This window comes from Alexandromys fortis, unplaced genomic scaffold, assembly GCF_014885135.2.
Source record: "Alexandromys fortis isolate MF-2015 unplaced genomic scaffold, M_Fortis_MF-2015_v1.1 scaffold_56, whole genome shotgun sequence".
Taxonomy (NCBI): domain Eukaryota; kingdom Metazoa; phylum Chordata; class Mammalia; order Rodentia; family Cricetidae; genus Alexandromys; species Alexandromys fortis.
Genome location: NW_026067935.1, coordinates 9,877,095 through 9,900,172, shown reverse-complemented (window position 1 = coordinate 9,900,172; position 23,078 = coordinate 9,877,095). Strand labels below are relative to the sequence as shown.

The following is a 23,078-nucleotide window of genomic DNA, read 5'->3' as shown; positions in this document are numbered from 1 at the left end:
TGTCCTCCTTCTGCATCCAGCTTTCCAGCATCATTTGTCGACAATGTGTCTTTTCTTCAATGTGTATTCTTGATGTTTTTGTCAAAAATTGGGAGCTGTAGCTGTGTGGGTTTCTATGTAGCACCCCCCCCCCTCATTCTGTGCCTTCTTTGTGTGTCTGTTATTCTTTGCCTGTTACAGCGGCACCATGCTGTTTTTGCTGCAGTGGTGATTTCATTCTGATCCTGGACATGGTGAGAGCGCCACCACAGTTCCTTTCCCCCCAGAGTCTGTCTTCCTGACTATAGCTTTTCTGACTTGTATGAAGTGGTCTCAAAGTGGTTTTAGTCTGCCTTTCCCTGGTGGCTAAGAGTGTTGAACACTCTTTAGAATATTTGTTACCCATATATCGTTCTGTGAGAACTATTTAGTTCATTGGTGCATTTATTGATTGGCAGCGGTTTTTTGGCATTTAATTTTTTTTTCAGTTTTAAAAGTATGCATTCCAAGTATGACTCCTGTCTGATGTGTAGCTGGGAAAGGTTTTCTCCCATCTGAAGGCTGTTTTTTCACTCCCCTGATGGTTTCCTTTGCTGTTCACAGAACCCTTTTGATTTGATGTAAAAAATTCTTGGCTATACTATGTATCAGGATGTTTTCACTGTATTCTCTTCTTGCAGTGTTGTTGTTTTGGTTTTTAAATGAAGTTCTTTGATCTACTCTGAATTGATTTTTTTCAGGGTGAGAGATATGGATCCCATTTTATTTTTCTGCAGGTGGAAATCCATTTTTGCTAACACCATTTGTTAAATAGGAAGGGTTTTTCCCCCAAGTATATGGTTTTTGACACCTTTGTCAAAAATGAAGTGGGCATACCTGTGCAGGTTTGTTTCTGGGTCCTCTAATATGTTCTGTTGTTCTGTTTGCCTGTTTGGTGGCAGTACCATGCTGTGCGCGTCACTATAGCTCTACAACACAGTTCAAGGTCCAGTGTTGTGGTATCTTGGCAGTCAGTGCTCTTTCTGCTTTGGGTATCATTAGTCTTTTGTGCTTCCATATGAGTTTTAGGATTTCCTCTAGTTCTGGAAGAAGTCAGTGAAGTTTTGATGGAATTACAGCAAATCTACAGTCCTTTTGACAATATAGCCATTTTTATAACATTAGTCCTACCAGTTCAGGAAGATAGAAGGTATATTAGTAATCTTCTCTTTGGTTAGCTTGATTAAAAGTTTGTTGATTTTTGCCTATCTTAAAAAAAACAACAACAACCGGGCTGGAGAGATGGCTCAGTGGTTAAGACCATTGCCTGCTCTTCCAAAGGTCCTGAGTTCAATTCCCAGCAACCACATGGTGGCTCACAACCATCTATAATGAGGTCTGGTGCCATCTTCTGGCCTGCAGGCATACACACAGACAGAATATTGTATACATAATAAATAAATAAATTAAAAAAAAAAACAACAACCAACTCTTTGTTTCATTGATTCTTTGTGTTTCCCCCAACTTACAATACATAGGCTTTAAGGAACATCATTAAGTTATATAAGGTCTCTCTTGTTATGAATTCCTTAGAAGTAATACATTCTTTTTAAAATTATTCTTCGATAATTTCATACATGCATACAATGTGTCTTTGTCATATTTATTCCCCTTCAAATCCTCCCAGACCTTCTCCACCCCTTCCTGCCTCATGCTCCTTCCTCTGTTTTTCTTTTTAATTTTTCTTTTGTAAATACTGAGTCCCATTTAACACTGCCTCTACACACATGAGTGTCGGGCCACTGGAGCATGGGCAACACCCCAGGCTCCACATGGTTGGAGAGAACTGATTCTCCTTCTACCATCAACCACCAACTACCAATAGCTCCTTGCTAAGGGTGGGGCCTCAAAAGCCCTTCTCCGTCCATGCTGACACGTGGGTTGGCTTGATCTTGTGTAGATCTTGCTCAGGCAGTCAAGAGCTGCTCTGGTTTTCCGTCTTGTCCAGAAGACATTGTCTTGCAACAGTGCCCCAAGACCTCTGGCTTTGCAATTTTTCTGCTGCTCTTCTGTAAGTTTCCCTGAGCCTTTGGGTGTGGTGTAGATGTTTATGGCTATGCACTTAATAGCCATTCATTTTCCGCTCTTTGATCAGCTGTGAGTCTCTATTAACCACCATCCAAACAGAGATGTTTCTCTGCTGAGGGCCAAGATCTGCACTAATCTGTGGGCATAAGCTTAAGTATTTAGTGGGCAGTAGTTTCTCCAGGAGGATCTGTGACTTCAGCTACAGGCATTTGGCCAGGCATGAGTTCCCTTCTGTGCAGTAGGCCTTAAGTCCACTGTACAAAGCATATGGTCACCCTGTAACTACTATTGCACCAAGAGGCCCTTTATTGTAGCTCGAAGAACTCACTTCTGTGTAAGACCACTGATGCCTTCTCTTTCCAGTGGTCTGCATAGCACCTTCTGTATGAAAACTAGCCAGCAGGGAAGCTTCCAGATCAGCACCAGCTTGATTTCTCGCTGTAACCAACGTGTGTGGTAGCAGTAGTCAGCAGACCGATAGGGTTTCCAGATATTTCTCCAAGTGCCTCCTGACCTCAAAGTGAGAAGTCAACAGTTTGGATGGTTTCATCGTCGCCAACTCTATGCTATTCTTTTCAGATGCCGCGTATTGACATGGAGGCAGCTTACCCTCTGCTGTCTGAAGGGCCCCTGGGATAAACTGGCAGCATTAACGAAGGAAAAAAAAAAAGAGGGACATTCCAGCATGGAAGGCAGTCATAGTAGTTTAATTACTCAAATACTCAACACGATGTAGAAACACACACTATTCTAAGTAAGGAGGAGAGACTGAGAAATGCAGGCAGTTTTAGGGGATACTAACTTATTGGGGGGATTCAGTGAGGTTCGAGAATGTATAATGATCTCAGACAAATTCTGATCTTTAGAGTAGACAGTGATTTCTTATAGTGCCAAATGGGACAGCAGTGTGTGCCAAATGCCTGTCCAGTCTGTTGACAGACTTTACTCTCTTCCTGTGATGAGTTCAGCTAATGAGGGCTCAGGATGGACCCAAAGGGATTGTTAGTGGACCTGGACTCGCTGCTGAGGGAAGGTGCAGTAGCCAAGGCAGGTATCAGCACTGCAGAGCACTGTCTTGGAGAGTGTTCTCGGAGGCCCCAATGGAATGGTGCCTGTCCACTAGCTATCTCTGAAGAGTGTTCTTGGAGGCCCCCACGGTGCCTGTCCACTAGCCCACAGGTTGACTAGAATCGGGTCAGGCTCTAGGAAAGCTGAAGTACAAAACAAGGGAAATATGGAAATGCCAGGAACAAGAGCACTTCACAGAGAGACAGATGAGACCCTCCCTGCAGCTCTCTGGAAGCCAAGTCCAGAATGGTTTTGCCTTTATTTCTTCCTTCTCTGTTCTTAAGAAAACAATTTTAAAGCTTCCAGCCCTATTCCTCCATGAAAGCACCTATCTGTACAAACAGGGAAGTAAGACATTTTGAGAGATGAGGGTGGCTTGTTTGTTTGTATCAAAGTAGAATTATTTAATGGCCTTTGGTTCAAATTAATCGGATCCTCATACACACACACACACACACACACACACACACACCTGTCCTATTCATATCCAACTACTACCTTGAGCTGTTTTAATTGACACAGTCTGTAAACAGCTGCTTGTTTTTGTGGGGGCAAGTTTCTTCGTGCAGCCCTGGCTATCCTGGAACTAGCTCTTATAGACCAGGCTGGCCTCAAACCCTCAAACTCCCAGAGATCCTCCTGCCTCTGCCTCCCAAGTGCTGGGATTAAAGGTGTGCGCCACCACCACCCAGCCGTCAACAGCATTTTTAAAGGAACACATTATCTAGCTGAATTTTTAGATCTTTCTTTCTTACCCAAATCCTTTAAGTTTTCTTCATTATATAATAATTTTGTCTAGACTTAATGACCTACAAAGATAATAGAGTCATATGATATCTGTACTTGGAAGAAAGATTCAATAGTTGGAGGGGGTTAATCCTCCAGAAACATGGTAGATCCACTTCGGAGAGAAGGGATCCTCCATCTTCTTCCATCTCTCTCCCCTGGCAGCTGCTACCCAGGGCCTGCGCCACCCCCTGTTCCTGACTCCTGCTGACCACCAGTCCCTGCAGGACTCCTGACAGACTGGCGTCTGTGCAGAGGGCATGCTTGGTGGACACCACAAAGGACACTGTGGCCTTTGTTAGGACATGAACTGTGTAGACTCTAGAGAATATGCAAGTGAATTTATACTCAAAGCTCTTCCCCAGTGTGGGGGCTTTTGTTAACAATATCTTGGAGGGCTCTGAAGTATATAATAGGGCTCTTCTAAAACTCTCACATCAAATGGCGTGTTATATTTTAAGTCTTCAATCAAGATAAAGTAAAAACTGAACATGAGTAACTTTGCCAGGAAGCAAAATACAGATTATGGAAATGGTTCTGGGTTGTCTCTGGATTCGTCAGTATTTCTGTGAATATTTTTGAAGGGACATCTTAAGATACCCAATCTCAATGTTGAAATGGGGCGCCTCAAAATTAAACATTAGAACATAATAGATGCTCTTGAACTTTTCCGTACAGAAATACAGCCCTCTTCAGTGAGTTGCCAGTGGGAAATACGTTTGTCAGTGCGCTCAACCTTGTCTCCCTTGACTAGTATATTACCAGAAGCCCAGACCCAATATTTTCAATTGTAGTACCACTTCCTTGCCTCTCTCTCCACGTTCTCCCTGCACCGTGTGTGCAGCCTATACACATTTATTTCTTTATTCAACCCTTACAGGGAGGTTGCTACAGTTACTCTTTTTCTAACTCAAACCTCTCCCTTCACCTTATTTCTTAGCAAATGGCTTTATCGACTTAATTAAATCATTGAATAGTTTCAGCTGAAGCCTGCTGAGCATGGTGACTGGCGTGGGAGACCAAATGGAGATGACAGTAGCGTTTGCCGTCAAAGAACTCAGTTCCTCCCGATAGAAGGCACAGGCTGATGTGGGGCAGTTCTCATGTGCTCTGGTAGAATCCTCAAAGGTGATGTGGTTTCATTTTCTGACCCACTGCCGTTCCATCTTCTTAGGTATAGCACACAGTCAGACAGCCCTTAGGATCTCGAACCAGCCACGATGCAGCCACGATGGTACCTATGTGTAGTGTGGGCTACTCCAGGGGCCGGGGCAGGAGACCAGCCTGAGCAACCTAGTAAGAGAACATATCAAAACAAGCAGTTGAAACCTAAAACTCTGGTCTCCCATGTCTCTTGAGTATTAGACTCTCTGATGTCCACACCCTCATTTCTCCCATCCAGCTGTCTCTACCCTCAGTGAGCAAAGTGTGCAGTTGTCACCCTCCTGTCCTTAAACTTCTTTCTGCTCCTGTCACCCACAGCGAAAATCCAGCTTTTCTTGACCTGACCTGGCCCATCCGCCTAGCTTCATAGGCTTCTTTCCTCTTGTTCCTCCTGTCTCTTCACCCCTTAGTAGTACTGGGTGTAGTTGGACTTTTCATTGGGACCATTGGCTCCCCAGTAATGACACAGAGACTTGTCATTAACTACGAAAGCTCAGCTGATAGCTTAGGCTTCTTTCTAACTAGCTCTTGATAGCTTAGGCTTCTTTCTAACTAGCTCTTATAACTTAAGTTAACCCATATCTTTTAATCTATGTTCTTTTATGCGATTTGGTTACCTTTGCTCTGTATTGCCCATGCTGCTTTCTCTGCATCTTCTGGCATCTCTGCCCTCCTTCTTCCCAGCATCCTCTGGAAATCCTGCCTAGCTGTTGGCCATTTAGCTTTTTATTAAACCAATCAGAGTGATACATCTTCACAGCATACAAAAGAATTACTCCTAGCTGTTGGCCATTTAGCTTTTTATTAAACCAATCAGAGTAATACATCTTCACAGCATACAAAAGAATTACTCCACAACAGCTGGGCAGCTTGGAGTCTGCCCATCCCTCCCTTTGTGTGTCTGTGTCCTCATTCTTCCACACTGCTTTCTTGAGTACAGCTCACCTGCATGTAGGTCATGGCTGTAAAGCCGTACATGTGCTTTGATTTGATTCTGTTTTAGAAAATACTTAAAGAATGATTAATAGAAAAGTTACCATCTTAGCATTCATAATAGAAAAGGCTATTCTAAGAAGGAAATAGGGAAGGAGGCCAATTAAACACTTGGGAATCTAAGTGGATCTAAATCAGCAAGCACAACAACATGAATGAGGAACACCAGAGACGAGAAGGATGGGCATTAGCAGTGGACACTGGTCAGAGGAGAGTGCGGGCATGGCTAGCCACCTGCTGTCTGCCCTGGCCAGGTAAGTTAAAAGCAGAAACTTGCTTGGTGCCCTTGGAGGTTTCGCCCTTTGCAGTGCACACCTCTGACACAATGACAGCTGGCATGTTAGTGCCACAACAGAAGTTCCCTAAATTTTGCTATTTTTAACCTCTTTGCAAAAATACTCACATTTCTCCACTTTGCAATCAAAAAGGGTCATTAAAATTCTACTCTTCTGGGAGTAGAGATTGCTCTTCTTCACCTGTTCCTCTTCTGCCTGTCTATCACTTATTTTCCACCTTCCCTGATTGTAATTGGACAGTTTATGTGCATTCATTAAAAAACAAACAAAAACAAACAAAATACTAGGGGTGTGTGATGGTTTCATAAGGCACTTGCACCCAAGACTGACAACTGAAGTTCAGTCCCTAGAAATAACATGGTAGAAGGAGCAATTCCCACAGGTTGTCCTCTGGCCACCGTATGTGCACCTTATCCCCAGAAACACGCGCACGTGCATACACACACACAAAACAGAGGAATAAGTAAATAAATATTCAAAATTATTTGAAAGAGAAAAACCCTTCCTTTCCAGCAGCTTCCCTGTATTTGGCCAGATCTGTTGACAGTAATCGAGTCTGAGAGCTGTGGGCATCAGCAGTCCACCGCTTCGTTCAGGCTGTGCTGTGGGCAGTGAGCTGTGCCGCCTGTGCCGTGGCTCTGCTGAGCCGGGTGTTATCTGATAGCGTGTGTCTCCCATGCTCTTCCCACTTCCCGAAGAGCTACTTTCAGCATTCCTTGTAAAGCAGATGTGTTGCAACGTAGTCTCTCAATTTTTCTTTGTCTGAGAAAATATTTCCCTTTCAGCTTTTAAGAGCTAATTTTGCTGAATTACAGAATTTTAAGTAATTCAGCACTTAAACACTGTTCCTGCTCTGCTTGCGTGGGTTTGAGGTCTACTGAACTCCCCGTCTGTTCTCTCCACCTGCGTCTTTACCGTCTTCCCTCTGGCTTCCCTCCACTGTCGAAGTCTGATGCTCCTCTGTGTGGGGTGCTTTGTTTTTTTTTTTTTTGCTTGTTCTGTTTTGTTTTTTAAGCTTTAGTTTTTGATGTTCTTTACTCTTCTCAGACCTGTGGTTTAAATTTGGTTACTATTTATTTCTTTCCCCACTTCGTTTTTCTCTCTCACAGTTCCACTGTGTATTTATTTTTCCCGGTCTTACTGTAGTTCTTGGATATTCTGTTCTGCTTTTCTTTGTTGCTTTCCAGTTTTGGACATGTCTGTGGACACCCAGAGAAGCTCCCAGACTCTGCCTTCAGCTGTTTCAGTCGCTGGCTGCTTTTCCCCTCGGCACTTCAAACGCTGTTCCTGCAACACTGCAGATATGCCAAGGCGCTCTTTACTTCTGTGTCGTTTTTCTTCTAGGTTTTCATCCAGAGTCTGCGTGCGTCTGTGTGCTTATGGTATTCTCTTCTTGCTTGCCTGCTTTTCCTCTCAAAACTCTTAGGACGTTATTTCACATCCCAGCTCAGTCTGCTTCTGTTGCTTGCTGCATCTTTTCAAACCACATTGTTTTGTCTCCTCGTATGTCCTGCAATTTGGGGGTGAAAGTTAGACATCTCTATGTAAAAGAAACCGGAGTAAATGGACCCTCAGATTTGGAGTTCTAATGTTCATCTGCCTAAGAGTCTGTATTTATTGCTTGCTGTACCTGTAATATCTCAGGCTGGAATTGCCCCCCCCCCCCTTCTTCTTTCTTCCCTTGCGTTCCCATAGAAGTTGCTTCTTGAGGAAAGTCTGGAACGCTGGTTTCCACCAATGTTCTTCAGCTGGATTTTAGCCATTGAGGCTCTGTCCCTTGTGTTCACAGAGTGTCACCCTTTCTCTGAGGCAGAAAGGCTAGAGTTGGGCCTTTGTCTTCTCCAGGTCAGTTAAGTGCTGTGAACCCCAGTTTGTGGGCTCCTCAGGAGCAGGTCTGCAGAAGCTTGCTGCCTCACAGCTCTGAAGGCTGGACTGGCAGGGTTGCTCCCTCCAAAGGCCACAAGGGAGAGCCCTTTTCCCCTCCACCATCTCTGGTGGGTCATGGCGGTCTGGCTTTCCTAGGCTTAGGAACTCCATTTTCACCCAGTGCCCTCCCTGTGCATGTCTCCATCACAGGAAATTTGTCCAGTCAGAGGTGCAGTGACCTCCCCTGTGACCTTCTTCAACTCACTGTGTCTGCAAAGACTGTGTTTTCAAATGCCACAGCTAAGGTATTTGGACTCACAAGTCATTAATCAACTGAGCGTGATGTAGTCCCGTCCATCACGGTGGGCCTGTTGAGAAGAATGAACTGCTCTGTGTATTTTGAGGTGTCTGTTTCTCTCTTCCTCCTGGTGGACAGGAGGGGAGTTTCCAGTGCCCTTCACAGTTTGACCAATGGGTCTCCTGCAGGAACCCAGAAACCTGCTTCGGCTCTAGTGATTGTTCCCACCTGTCTCTGCTGCTGGCATTGCCTTAAGTCTTGGATGAAATGAATGATTGTTCACCTTTGAGCTTTCATTGTTTTCATGTGGGGACATAGGTGGTTTTCAGTCTTCTTACAGAGCAGGTCAGCAGGTGTTTGCTTGTGCTGGTTCATGTGCTCACAGCGACTGCCTAGGAGCTGCCCCAGCACCCGTTCCCGAACCTTTGCTGGGAGATGTTTAAAGAGTGTCTGTGTGGTGCTGTCACAGAAGTGCCTCTGGTCTGCCTCACCTGAACCTGGAAGTGTGCCTGTGGAGACTGCTGAAATGCCTCTTTCCAGACTTCAGACTGGGTCAGACAGCCCTTGCTAGGGACAGCTAACCGATTCTAGTGATGGGCATAAGGACGATTGCATACGTGATGAGGATGGTTGCAGAGCTTGCATCATAATTAATGGTACTTTGGAATAGTTTTAGTTACCTGTGGGTATTTTGTATATTTGGCCCTCCCTTTCCCATGAGTTTTTAATCTAGTCTGTACAGCATTGGGCTGGCCTAAATAGTGTCTGTACCTGATGTCGTTTGAGCTGATCCTTTCTGTCTCTCCTGGTGACTTGTAAAGGCTGTCTTTCTGTCCATGTGGGAGAGCAAGAGGAATGAAACATTCTTTTTCATGACTATCATAGCAGTATCCAAATTTTTAATAAGACTTGGAGGGTTGGCAAGATGGCGCAGGGAATAGGGCACTTGTCACAGAAGTGTAAGGACCACAGTTTGAATCTTAGGATCTTATAAAAGCTGAACAGGCATTCAGGCCACCTGTGACCCCAGCACTCAGGCGGCAGAAGCGGGGCAATCCCTAGGGCAAGTTGGCTAACGAGCAGTTGGTATTGTTGAGTTCAGAGCTAGTTCCAGGACAGGCTACAAAGCCACAGAGAAACCCCGTCTCGAAAAACAAAACAAAACAAAAAAAAAAAAGATTCACTGAGAGACCTTGCCTCAATACACAGAGTGGAGTAAAATTGTAGAAGACATCTGATGTCAACTTCAGACCTCTGTGCACATGCACACGCGCACACATGCTCACACGCAAGCATGCATGCATGCATGCATGCAACACATAACACAAGCAGAAGAAATTAGAAAATCTGACACTTATTAGTCAAACTAAGGAAGCAGAAAGTGACCAAATCCCAGGTCCACGGCTCCATCAGTATGATGTAGCAGAGGGTGGGCTGTCACACAGAATGAGATGCCTGTTCTCTTTGGCCTCTGCCACATCCAAACAAACCAACAAAACTCACGGCATTGCAGCTGTTCCTATCCGAGGAACTCCAGACAGCTAGTCACAAGGTGAAGAGTCATTACGGACAGCAGGGGAGGAATCAAAGCCACTGATTCCTCCTTGCCAGGGAACAGGGCTCCATCTGTATCAGTTCCTCTTCCAGTTGCTGTTAAAAAGCAGCCTAAAGCAGGTAGGGCTTATCTGCCTCACAGTTGACTGTACGCCCTGGCAGGGAAGGTGGGGCACAAGGTATCCCGTGGGATCACAGTGCAACGTCAGTCTGGAAGCGTGGACAGATGGATGCTGTGTCCCAGCTGTTTTCTCCTTTCTACTGAGTTTAGAACCTGAGCCCACAGAATGGTGCGCCCACAGTCTGGATGAGTCTTACACCACAGCTCCTTATTGAGACCTCCACACAGGTTCTTAAGAGACTTGTCTCCCAGGTGGCTCTTGATCTTGTCAAGCCGACAGTGTTGATTATCACACTACCTAAGCCAGTTGCTTGTGGAGTTTTATACAGTGTAGTATTTATTATTTCACAGTTCCACATTGATTTTTATAGGTCTTCGCTACTGATAATATCTGGGGGCGAGGCCTTCCTTTGTTCAGGCAGCTTGACACGGTTGCGTGCTTTGATGGCCCAGGACTAACTGTGGCCTTTCTAACATGGAATGTTTGTGAAAAGCTGAAACTTCAGCCTTTAGGTCTTGTGAAGCAAGTTGACCCGAGTGAAAGCGATGGAGAAAACAAGTTAACGGTTGCGTGTCAAAGTCTGCATTGGGGTGTATAGTTGAGTTCTCAGTCTAAGCATCAAAAGTACTCGGTGGTTTACTACCACATCTAAAGACAAAGAGTTTTCAAGCAGACAGACTTGCTTAGCTTAGTGACGCCAGTTTGTTAAAGTACTGAGGGATGGGCTCAGTCTGGTGGGGGCGTTTTCTCAGTGGACTTCCCAAAGGACTGTAGTCTGTCAAGTTATAGAAACTAGCCAGCACAGTGCTGTCATTGCGGCTGGGAGGGGACATACAGAGGGAGCAGCAGCTCAGACTGGGGTTATTTGGTAAGTACAGCAACTCATAGTTCTCATTGTTTAAGCTGAATTGGGTCTTATTTCTTTTAGGACAAAGTATGACTTTTGTCAATTGTTCCACGTGAGCCAAGACCTATTCCACGCCCCTACTTTATGTATGGTAGAGTGCAGCAGAGTAGTCCAGCACAATAGGCAGATTGAGTTCATAGTTTTAGCTCATAGACGGTGGCCTTGCTTTAACGAGGTAAGCTGTTGCCTTTGATTATAGATGTGCCCTCTTGCCTTCTGCTTTCAGGGAGGGCGTTCACGTCAATCACGAGTTGCTGCAGATACCGCCTTCTGTTACAGAGCAGTTCATCGAGCTGCTATGTCAGTTCAGTCCAGACCAAGTCATAGAGACGCTGCAAGTCCTTGAGTGCTACCGTCTGGAGGAAACCATTCAGGTAAGGCCTGCCTCGTGCATGCACAAGACAAGTGCGAGGTTCCTCGCAGGGTCTCCCCTTCCCAGGTGGGCACAGAGACTCAGGTGTGCGGTTCTTGCAGAAGCTGGAAAGTATTAAGTGCTGGCACCCAAGGTGGCATCGTCACTGCAATAGTCAGCTGTTTTGAGACAACACTCAGCCATCCCTGCAATGAGTCAGGTTTTATTTAAATTCTAACTAGCAAAGTGAGCCTGGAAAAGGGACCTCGGCAAGTTCCTGTCCGCAGACAGTGAAGGTTAAACAGTCCTGGCGAGCCAGGAAGTGCAGCAGGCTGAACAGCCCAGCAGCTTCAGCCCTCTCCTTCCTTGCCTCGATTTCCTTCCTTCCTTTTTGAGACAGGGTTTCTCTGTGTAGCCCTGGTTGTCCTGGAACTCACTTTGTAGACCAGTCTGGTCTCAAACTCATAGAAATCTGCCTACCTCTGCCTCCTGAGTGCTGGGATTAAAGGCGTGCACCTTGAATTTTCTTACTTTCTTCTGCTTCTCAGTGAGTGAGAGACAAAGGCAGACAGACAGAGACTGTGTGTGTGTGTGTGTGTGTGTGTGTGTGTGTGTGTGTGTGTATGTAGGTGTGCATTATGAGACTAGTATGTTCCACATTTAACATTTAGATAGAACATTGTGTCTTCTTTCCTTTTTCTCCTAACCAACAGCGACCTGTATTTTCTGCATCCACTTCCTGCTGTCTTCGTACTTTAAAAATATTGAGTTATGAAGTATCTCAGGTATTGCGGGATATTCACAGTATCAACTCCATATGGACCAACCAAGTAAAATTCAGTTCCAGCCTTGCCTTACTTATTTTACAGATAAAGCACCTTTTTGTCTGTCTTTCTCCCATCCCTTTTCCTCTGAGGTTACCATCAACCAAACACGTGGTGTGGTGTTTACCCTTCAACCCTGTGGGTTTTTTGCTGTTATTATCAGAGCTGCAAGCCTGTATTCTTGTGCATAAATTCATGTGCCTGCATGGCTTCCCACTGGAAATGGACTTAGCTCAGGTGTGACCTATCCTTTGACATCATGTGACTTCTAAACATGTGCTAGGATGCATTCATAGGTGTCCTGGGATGCATGTGGCCTGTGCACCTCAGGTGGGCCGTGCCTGCTATGGTAGCCAAGTGCTGATATTTCCAGTATTCCCAGCAGTTTCTGTTCTCACCAGTATTTTTGATGTGTGTCATTTCCCCACAACCTTGATGAGTCTTAATTTTTTAACCAGTTGGGAAACATTTCCACTTAATGTATTTAGTATGTTTCATTTTGACAGTGTGATGGTGTCCCTGGTAGGCATTCATGTCGGTTCCATTTTCCTGCTAGGTGTTTGCCCTTCTCATTCACTTGTAGAAGCTGGTCTGATTTCTGCATCCCTTGTTCTCCGCCAGCTGTGGATTGGAAGTGCATCTTCATCCTGTCTGGTGCATCATTAGCATGGCTTCTACTTCTGCTTCAGCTCACTCTTCTAAGGGTTAAGCTTGTGCACTCCTGACACAAAAGGTTTCCCTTCTGATTTCTGTAATTTAACATCTTATATTTTAGATTTAATCCATCTGTAGGTTGATCAAGAGAAATGGTTATATCTTCTTCCTTACATGATACTAAATGACCGTACATATGTTTTATGAGCTTTCCTCACTGATTTTTTTAAAAAAAATATTTATTGTCTTTGTATGTGTGTGTGTTGTATGCATATATATGCACATACAGTGATAATATACACACATATACATATATATGGAGACACACACAGATACACAGAGACACATGCATGTGCGGACAACTTTCAAGAGTCCTTCCCCCATGGCATCTGGGGACTGAACTGAGGCCATCAGTTTTCAGGCAGCCCCTTTTCCCACTGAACCATTTTGCTGGCCCTCTGTCTGAGTCAGGATTACTGCTGTGATGAGACACTATGACCAAATTAACTTGGGGAGATGAGAGTCGATTTGGCTTATCCTTCCTCATCACTGAAGGAAGTCAGGACAGGAACACAAACAGGGCAGGAGCTGATGCAGAGGCCATGGAGGGGAGTTGTTTATTGGCTTGCTCCTCATGGCTCGCTCAGCCTGCTTTCTTATAGAACCCAGGACCACCTGCCCAGGAATGGTACCACCCACAAAGGGCTGGGCCCTCCCATATTAATCACTAATTAAGAAAATGCCCCACAGGCTTGCCTATAACCCAGTCTTCAGTGGAGGCTCCCTCCTCTCAGATGACTCCGGCATGTGTCAAGTTGACATAAAACTACTCAACACACCCTCCTTACTGATTTATTTATTTATTTATTTATTTAAAAAACCTATCTTTTCTCATTTTACATTCCAGTCCGAATTCCCACTTCTTCCCCTCCTCCTGCTCCTTACACTTTCCCCCACCTCAGCCCCATCCATTCCTCAGAGAGGGTAAGGTTTCCCATGGGAAGTCACCAAAGTCTAGCATGTTGCTTTGAGGCAGGACCAAGGCTCTCCCCACTATATCTAGGCTGAGCAAGGTATTCTCCAAAGAGAATGAGTTCCAGAAAGTCAGTACAAGCAGTAGGGGTAAATCCTGATCTCGACAGTGGCCCCACAGCCTGCCTCAGCTATACAACTGTCACCCACATTTAGAGGGCCTAGTTTGGTCCTATAGCTGGTATCCCTGCTGTCAGGCCGAAGTCAGTGGGCTCCCATTAGCTCAGGTAAGCTGTGTAAGTGGGTATCCTCATCATGATCTTGAACTCTTTGCTTGTATTCTCACTCCTTCCTCTCTTCAACTTTGGGAGCTCAGCCCAGTGCTCCTCTGTAGATATCTGCTTCCATCAGATGCTGGATGAAGGTTCTATGATGTCATTTAAGACAGTCATCAATCTGACTACCAGGGGACCTCCTTGCTGATTTCTAACAGCATGCTGTGTTAGATTAAACTCTACACATGCACGGATCTATGTGTGGTTCTCCTCTGTCCCTTGGATGTCTTTCCCTACATGCACATCACACGTTAGTCACTGCAGCTTTACAGGAAGGCTTACTGTCCAGGGACAGCCATGCTCCCTCCCTGTCTTGACAGTACTCCAGCAATTCCCTGCCTCTTCCCAGCCTGCATCACTCAGGGACCACAAAACCATATTTCTTTAGAGACCTTGAGCTTCGACTGTGAAGTGCAATTTGCACCGGTGCAGAGGGCATCGTCAGCTCTGTGGTCCTGATGCTTTACATGCAGAAATATTTGCCTTTCTAAAATGCCTCTGTGTCTTTGGTAAGGTTTTATGACCTTTTTTAATTTTTTAAGACAGAGTCTTACTGTGTATTCCTGGCTAACCTAGAACTCAGTATGTAGAGCAGGCTGGCCTTAGACTCAGATCCTGCCTCTGCCTCCTGAGTGTTGTCATTATAAAGGTTTGCACCACTCTATCCTGTCTCTCAAGGGTATTTTCAGTGCTTGCTGCAGGGGATTATTTGTGCTGGTTTGCACTTGGCAACCAGTTAAATTCTTTTTCAATACAAGTTGTTTGTATGTATTTTATGACAATGACACTTTCCAAGAATAGTAATAGTTTGGGGGTTCTACAGCCCAGCCTTGTTCTCACATGTCTATGTACCCTAGGACATGAATGAGTAGAAGCAGTATGCCTTCCATCCTGTTTCTGATTTAAAGGGAACCTGGCAGATACTTTGCAGTGATTATGGTGTTTATTAGAGGATAATCAGAGATAACATCTCTTAAATTTCTGTTCAGGTTGGTTGTGTGGCTATGAAAGCGTGTTATGTTTTATACATTTCTTTTTGTACATTTCTGTACAAAATCATTTTTGTACATGATTTTTGTACATTTCTTGAGATGTTTCTCCTTTGATCTGTGTGATGGTGCAAAAATGTTAATTGTCAGCTTGATCAGTTATTGAGTCACCTGAGAAAGAAGCCACTAGGTACACAAGTGAGTGCTCCAGCCTCTGGGTACCTGTGAGGGGTTGACCAGTGGGGTACTCCAGCCTCTGGGCACCTGTGAGGGGTTGACCACAGGGGTGCTCCAGCCTCTGGGCACCTAGGAGGGGTTGACCACAGGGGTGCTCCAGCCTCTGGGCACGTATGAAAGGTTGAGGTGCTCTAGCCTCTGGGCACCAATGAGGGGCCGTCTTGAGTAGGCTGGTTGGCACGGAGAGAACTGTCTGAAGTAGAGAGTGAGCCGCGCTCCAGCAGCCGCTCCTCACACTGCTCTGCTCCCTGATTGTGAACGAGGTATGAGCAGCCGCTACCAACCTGTCGTGGGGGACGATGGCTTTGACCTGTGAGCTAGAGTGTCGTCCGCTGGGTATATCCTCACAGCAGTGGAGAAGCTGAGACAATCTGGGCGCCTGCCCTTCCCTGTGCCACCTTAGCCTTCTCTAGTACTCGCTTGCTTCCATTTTCTGTGCTTTCCCCTTTGGTCTCTCAACACACTTAGTCTTCTTTCACTGATTTAGATATTCCTAGTTTATTAACTTTTACTAAACCCCGTAAGTCCGCCAGTATCTACCCCTTTTCAGTCGTTTTGTTCTGAATGCTTATGTACAGTTACAGCTGACACTGTCTCCTTTATGGCATATTGTTTGTTTATGTGTGTTGGCTTTTCTCCAGGGGATGTACCTCATTCAGATGTGTGACAAATTTGGAAAATAGACAAAGGAATGAGTTTGCTCAAAGTAGAGCTGCCAGATGGTTCACTATAGGACAGGCTCCACATTCTGTACTGTGCAGTAACGTGCTGCGAAGGCACGGGTTCGTTAATGACTGTCACGTGTGTTTTGTGTGCTGTACTCTTTGTACTCTGTAAACAAGATTTACAGAAGTGCTTTCTTTCTTTCCTAGATTACACAGAAGTATCAGCTCCACGAAGTCACTGCGTATCTGTTGGAGAAGAAAGGGGATGTTCACGGCGCCTTCCTCCTGCTGCTGGAGGTAGCATTTGACTGTGTTCATTGTCACACTCTGTCTCTCTGAAAAGCCTCAGTCTGTCCTTGTCTCTCGTGTTTCGGGGTAAGCTGTAGACAGAAGTATGTTTTACATTGAGAAAAGCCCCATATTTATGTATGGCACCATTTTAAAGTCATAATTTATATTCATGAAAAGTATCCACAGTGTAAAATGGTATAGCCAACCTGCCTACAAATTACCAGAGCAAGAGTGATAAGACAATCTCATTCCTGAAGATCCCAAATCTACAAGTATGCCAGGTGTCAAGAGACTAGAGGGAGACGCAATGACAGTTTGCTCATAACTAAATATTACACAGCACAACATCACTGATAAATGTAATAGGAGAGAAATCTCAAAAGCGTCATGGTGACATGAAAGAATTATACAAAAGAAAACATTTGACATTAAGAAAGTGCATGAGTGGTTTTCTCTTAGTATAACGCAAAGGTAGCGATGATCACTATTTTCTTTGCAGATCATGCACAAATATGTACATTTGTCAAAATAAACTTTATCAAATGTTATACGTACAACTGTGGATGTTAGGGAAAGTCAGACGCAGGACTGGGACATGTGCTATGAGCATAGATTTGTCATGTCCTCACCTCATGCAACTCACCCATGTGTTTCATGACCTGATAAGAATTTCACACCCACATCCAAAACATAAGTTGCTACCCTCAGTGCTGCTCTAAGGGACACCAGTGTGACTGCTCAGTGGTACAGAAGGCACACATGGGCAGACTGGTGACACTTGATCTTTTGCGGCCATTCCTACGCTGCAAGCTCTATAGATAAGTAGTCAGTGCTGAATGACAGCAGAAGACCATTGTGTCTGTTTATTTACTTACTTACACCTGTATCTCTGTGGGCACACGCAAGCCACAGTGTTCATGTGGAGGTCATTTCTTGCCTTCCACCATGTGGGTCCCAGGGATGGAACTCGGGTCTTCAAGGCTTGGTGGCAGATGCTGAGCCATCTCATCACCTGTTTCTTTGGGGTTCACCTCTAAAATTTGTTCTGCAAGTATGTAGAGGGTAGAAATATGAACTGTTTGGTCACCTCTGTGTTTTTACCTTCTAGAGACTTCAGAGCAGACTGCAAGAGATAACTCAGCAGGGCGGAAGTAAGTTCTTGGATGTAAATGCTTTTCCTCCACTAACCATATGTTGTAAAAATTTTTATATAATATACTGCCTTAATTTAGTAATAACTATACATAGCCATTTTCATAGATACCCTTTATTTTCATAGTAGATGGAAGTTTTAGTGGTTTTCAAGGATACTTGACAGAAAGTCATGCATTGCTGTGGCGTGATGAAGTTAACCGTGCAGGGACTGTGGCCCCTCTCACTGTCTTGTGGTCATCCCCCATTGCACTGTATACATGTGACTTGGTTGTGTGTAGGTGTTGGGAGAGACTGCTCGTTCATTCCCGGCTGCCGAGACTCAAAATAACCACACAGAAACTGTATTAATTAAATCACTGCTTGGTCTATTATCTCTAGCTTCTTATTGGCTAACTCTTACATATTAATTTAACCCAGTTCGATTAATCTGTGTATTGCCACGTGGCTGTGGCTTACCAGCAAAATTCTGGATCATCTGTCCCCAGCGGAGGCTACATGGTATCTTCCCACTGTCCCCAAGGTGCTCACTGTGGTGTCCGACTACATGTAGGTCCATGACTAACAGGCTTAAACTTGGTGTCTATGCCAAACAGCAGCAGATCAGGGCTTCTTGTTGACTGTACCCCTTAGCAGTAAATCTGGAGTGACTGACACAGATATATAAACTTTGTTGTGTCCATTGACATTTCTTTTAATTTTTAAAAATTATCATAAAACAAGAAAAAACTACCAAAAGACTTAGCAACAATAAATATTATCATACTGCAGTACATACATCCCCACTATCTGGCTGAATGATTTCTGTCACCCCAGCAGAGCCTCTGTTCCCATGGGCAGCAGTTCCCCCAACACCACTCTGTCTTCTGTTCTGCTCTCCAGTTCCAGCATTCGCTTTCTGAATTTGCCTGACTCATGAGAGTGAAATCCTAGTGCATTTGAGTTTATGATTGGCTCATTTCCTTTGGTGTAATGTCTTTAAGGCTCATAAATGTTGGGAAACATGTCAGAATGGTCCTCTAAAACTGCACAGTGTCCTGCTGTGTGGGTGTCTACCATGTGCATTTACCCGTTAGCAGACACTTGGGCTGGCCCACCTTTGGTCTGCTAGATAGTTGCTATGAACATCCTTGGTATGCAGGTATTTTTGGGTTCTCATTTTCATTTCTTTTGGGTATAAAGCCAAAGTGGGATCACTGGATAAAGCAGTAACTTTAAAAGTTCCTTTGTGCTGGGAGTTGGATCCACAGCATTACTCATGCCTGCCAGACGGGTGCTTTCACTCTGTTTTTAGGGTTCTCCATAGCCTGGCCATGGTTCACAACCCCTGCAGTGCGTGAGATCATTTGCACCGCATTCTCACTGATGCGTTCATCCTTGCCCCTTCTCTCTCCTTTCTTTCTCCTCGGTCATGACAGGTGTCGGGGGGGGGGGGGCTGCCTTCCACTCCACTCCTCTCTCCCTTCATCCCTTATTTCCATCTGAGGCATCGGTGTTTTGATTGGCCGAGCATCTTCTCATGTACTTGTTTTGACCACTCACATTTTTTTTTTCCTGGAAAAATATCTGTTCTGCTCCTCCATCCATTTTTAGTCAGCTGTTTGCTGACAGTCTAACTTCTGCAGAAGGTGAGGGAATCCTTCATGGGTGAGTTGTAGGTTGTCTCACCTCTTCTTGAACCCTTCTTCCATACATTCTTCTAGTTCTCTTTCATCCAGCAACTCTGTAGATAATTTGCCCATACTTTTTGATGCTGAGGTCCTAGGTAACAGAGTTTGTGTTGAATCCTGGCCATCTTGTATTACACTATGGCTTTTTGGAACCTATGAAAATACTTGATTTACTTTTCATATTGGTGATCAAACTAGAATCTAGTTATTACTTTTGAACTGTCAGTACATGCTCAATCAATTTGATTATGTTATATTTGGTGCATTTTGTGATATTTTTCTTAAATCTAGTGTTAAAAGACTAATTTTACAGATATATGAATAGGCAAGGGAAACTAGAAAGGGCATTTCCTGATCGCTCTGGTAATTTGTAGGCAGCTTGTCTGGAAGCCAGTTTTCCAAAGTTCATGGTCTCATAACCCATTTAGTAACAGCCTTCTGCCTTCAGATCTGCTGTTGACAGTGTGCTAAGAGATCCAGCTATCTACCGGGTGCATGGCCTTGTGTTTAGTTCCCATAGGTAGCCCGCCCTCCTTTGTGAAGGAGACACGGGGAGATAAAGCTTGTAATATAAGTGGAACAGAGTGTGCCAGAGATGCTTTGGGAATGGCAAAGGAGTTGAGAGAGTTCAGGGACTAGTTGTGACAGTCTGTGTTGCAGAGAGACATACTATACAGAGCATGGAAGGGGGCTTTGAGGCTTGGGTCAGGAGTGTGTGGATGTGGCTAGCCAGTAGCCTCAGGCAGAGTCTGCTTTTAAGGACTGGGGATCTTTGGTGGCTTCTGTACAGAGAGGTGATCTGATTGGTCTTGTATGAAAGAGAACAGAAAGTAAGGCTTAGGTCAGAAATGCAATGAAGAGCCAGTGCTCCGTCTTGGGACAGGGAGTGTCTGAGGAAGGAGGTGAGGGCACAGTCCTTCACAGCAGGGAGAGTGTGAGGCAAGAGCAGCTCTGGCTCTGGCAGCAGGAGCCTGAGGCAGCTGGTCATGTGACTTTGGCTCAGGAAGAGAGAAGCACAGGCATTCTGCTTGTTTTGCTTTACTGAGTCTGGACTCTAGCCCTTGGGATAGTGACAACCAAGTTCAGGGGTCTCCTAGGACTCTAGTCCTCAGGAGAGTGATACCCATGTTCAGGGGTCTCCCAGGACTCTAGTCCTCAGGAGAGTGACACTTATGTGGCTCCCCAGCTCATCAGTTAAAACTCATTGGATCCTCCCCCCCCCCAGCACACATAGGGGTATGTTTCCATGGTGATTATGAATTCAGTTGAGTTGACAATAAAGATTAACCAACTAAAGCTACACACAGAGAGAGGGGAAAAAGTGTGTGATTCACAGAAACTCTGAGGTCATAGTAGGATATCTTTTAAGTGACATTCATCCTATTTCCAAATCTAGATACAACAGAGGCTTTTCCACTGAAGGCTGTTGAAGATACCATGGTAGAGACAATTGCTCTCTGCCAGAGAAATTCGCAGAATTTGAATCAGCAGCAACGAGAGGTAGGCTGATACCTGCTTAGGCGTTGAAAAAAACGTGTTCTGTGTGGAAACTCACAGTTAATTCTATTTCTACTGCCCTCTTGGCAACCTGAATTTAATTTGTTTGGGCTTTAATCACTTCTTAGTGTTCCCAGGAGCATAAGGCTCTTGACGTTATCATCGGGAGGATCTGGAGGATCCGGCTCCTCTCATGCGCAAAGGCCTCACGCCCGTGGATTCTGCTGCAAAGTGCTGGCGTGGGAATGCTGGGTCCCTGCGGGGCCTGTGGAGTGGGATTTCTGTTTGTGCCAGGTGGTGGAACTTGTAGTCGGTTGTCATCTCATCTGCTCACAGTGGGTACGAGTGAGCAGGAAGAGGGCAGAGCCCTCAAGGGGACCTAAAGCGCAGCAGAGGGGAAAGGGAGGCTGTAACACCGTGATTCTCAGCCTTGGCCACACATGGGGGTGGCCCGGGGGCTTTGAACTTTTTCATTAGTTGTGCTGTACCCCGTATAATTAACTGACGTTCTCCACAGCTAAGACCCAGTCGGCAGTGCGTCCTAATGCTGTGTGCATGACTCCAGTGAGCAGCCAAGCTTAGGAAGCTCTGCTGCTGACAGAGCAGGCTGAAGGAAGTCAAAGCAAAACCCAGGGGGTGTGGATGGGCATCTGGCACAGTGAAATAGACACTGCAGGCAGCGTGGGATGGCGAGCCGAGTCCTCTGGTGCTTTTAGAAGTAAAGTGGTTTTGGTTTTGGGGTGGTAATTCAGTGACAGGCACTGGCCTAGCCTGTGTGAGGCCTGGGCTCCGTCCCCAGGGACAGCTGATAGTGTCGGCTGTAGCACAGCACACAGCCGCACTTTCTGTGTGTGCTTGCCGCTCAGTGCCCCTGATCTGGCGTTGTACCGGGTTTCTGAAATGGTGAGCTAAGCTTAATTTTTCATATGTATGTACTATAGTTATTAAAGTAAAAAGAATATGTCTTGGCATGTTTTCTGTCTTCATAATTTTATAATTTCTCTTAGGTTTTGTCAGAGATTGTAAAAAGTATGCATATGAAGCATATGCATATATACATGTTATCTTTTCCTTATTAAAACCTTTTTGGTGAAATAGTACAGATACCTTAAAGAAATCATGCAGTGGTGGGGACTGGGGCATGTCACAGCAGTTAAAGTACTTGACATGGGCAATGGCTGTTCAGACCTCAAAGTCCACATAAAGTCCAGGTATGTGGTATCTGGAGGACTAGCCTTCTACATGCTTCAGATTTGACTGAAGGTCTCCATGTGCACACACATACATGAAAATAAGAAAAAGTCATACACTGTAGAAAGTGCACAGAAGGATTTTAAAGTCTTGCAGTAGAGTCACATGATAACTCAGAAATAGCCATTATTACCATTTGGGAATACCCCTGTGTGGTTTTTGTCTGCCAAGACTGATATGCTTTTGGGAAAACATTAACCAGAGGATACTTTCTCTAAAAAATACTGTGTTTGATCTCCTCTAGGAGCCAAGGACTCTCTAAACTGCATAAACTGTATATAAATGTTTCTTTGACTTATTAGCTCTTAATAAACCTTCAACAACATAAAGTCTGAGTAGCTGCAATAGGTTAGGATTTTATGCTTATTCTTGACGTTCAGTGTTATTACACCATGATGGCATGCCATTGCAGAATCCACAGAAATGCATGCCAGAATTTTTCTATTCCCGAGTCTATTTTTTTCTTCATCCTTTGGTTGGTTGGTTGTTTTGAGGCATGGTTTTGAACTCAAAGCAATTTTCATTTTGTACCTGAAGGTTGGGCTCCAGCCAAGGCAGAACAGTGGACCTGACACAGAGCTCAGAGTAGTCACTCTGTAGTCCTGGTGCTCAAACCTCCTGGCCCACCCAGTACCACTCCCATTACTTAGATTTCCCCATCTTGTTTGTTCATATTTTAGTTTTGCAATTTTAAGACCACAGAGTTCTGAGCCCCAGCCTCCATTATTCTGTTTGTATTGGCTCCTTCATGTGTTATTTTTAAGGCAAGTCGAGATTACAAAAAGAGCTTCTGGCCCTTATACCAATTGAAAATGAACCATTGGATTTTACTTCTTACATGAAGATCTTTCTCTTTTATCTGGGCATACTTGAATTTTCTTCTCTGTCATTGATTTGTTGTGAACCCATCCTGTGTTACAGTTCCTAAAATTAGTTCTTTGAGAGTTCATAGCACGCATGCTGGTCATACTCACCCCCTCTTGCCGTATCTACCTCTTTCTCCCACCCAACTTGGTGTCTCATTTTTTTTTAATCACTCAGACCAGTTTTGCTGCCTTAATATCCTTGATGTGTGGTTTTCACTGGAGA

At 44.8% G+C, this 23,078-nt stretch overlaps 1 protein-coding gene across 1 annotated transcript in view; it reads left to right on the top strand.

Annotated features, from left to right (window-relative positions):
- Vps8 (VPS8 subunit of CORVET complex) overlaps window positions 1-23,078 on the top strand; it is a 192,890-nt gene that overhangs the window by 102,985 nt on the left and 66,827 nt on the right. Inside the window, exons 33-36 of the mRNA XM_050146426.1 lie at window positions 11,327-11,474; window positions 16,336-16,425; window positions 17,528-17,570; window positions 20,638-20,741. Coding sequence (XP_050002383.1) covers window positions 11,327-11,474; window positions 16,336-16,425; window positions 17,528-17,570; window positions 20,638-20,741 — 385 coding nt within the window. The remainder of the gene's footprint in view (window positions 1-11,326; window positions 11,475-16,335; window positions 16,426-17,527; window positions 17,571-20,637; window positions 20,742-23,078) is intronic.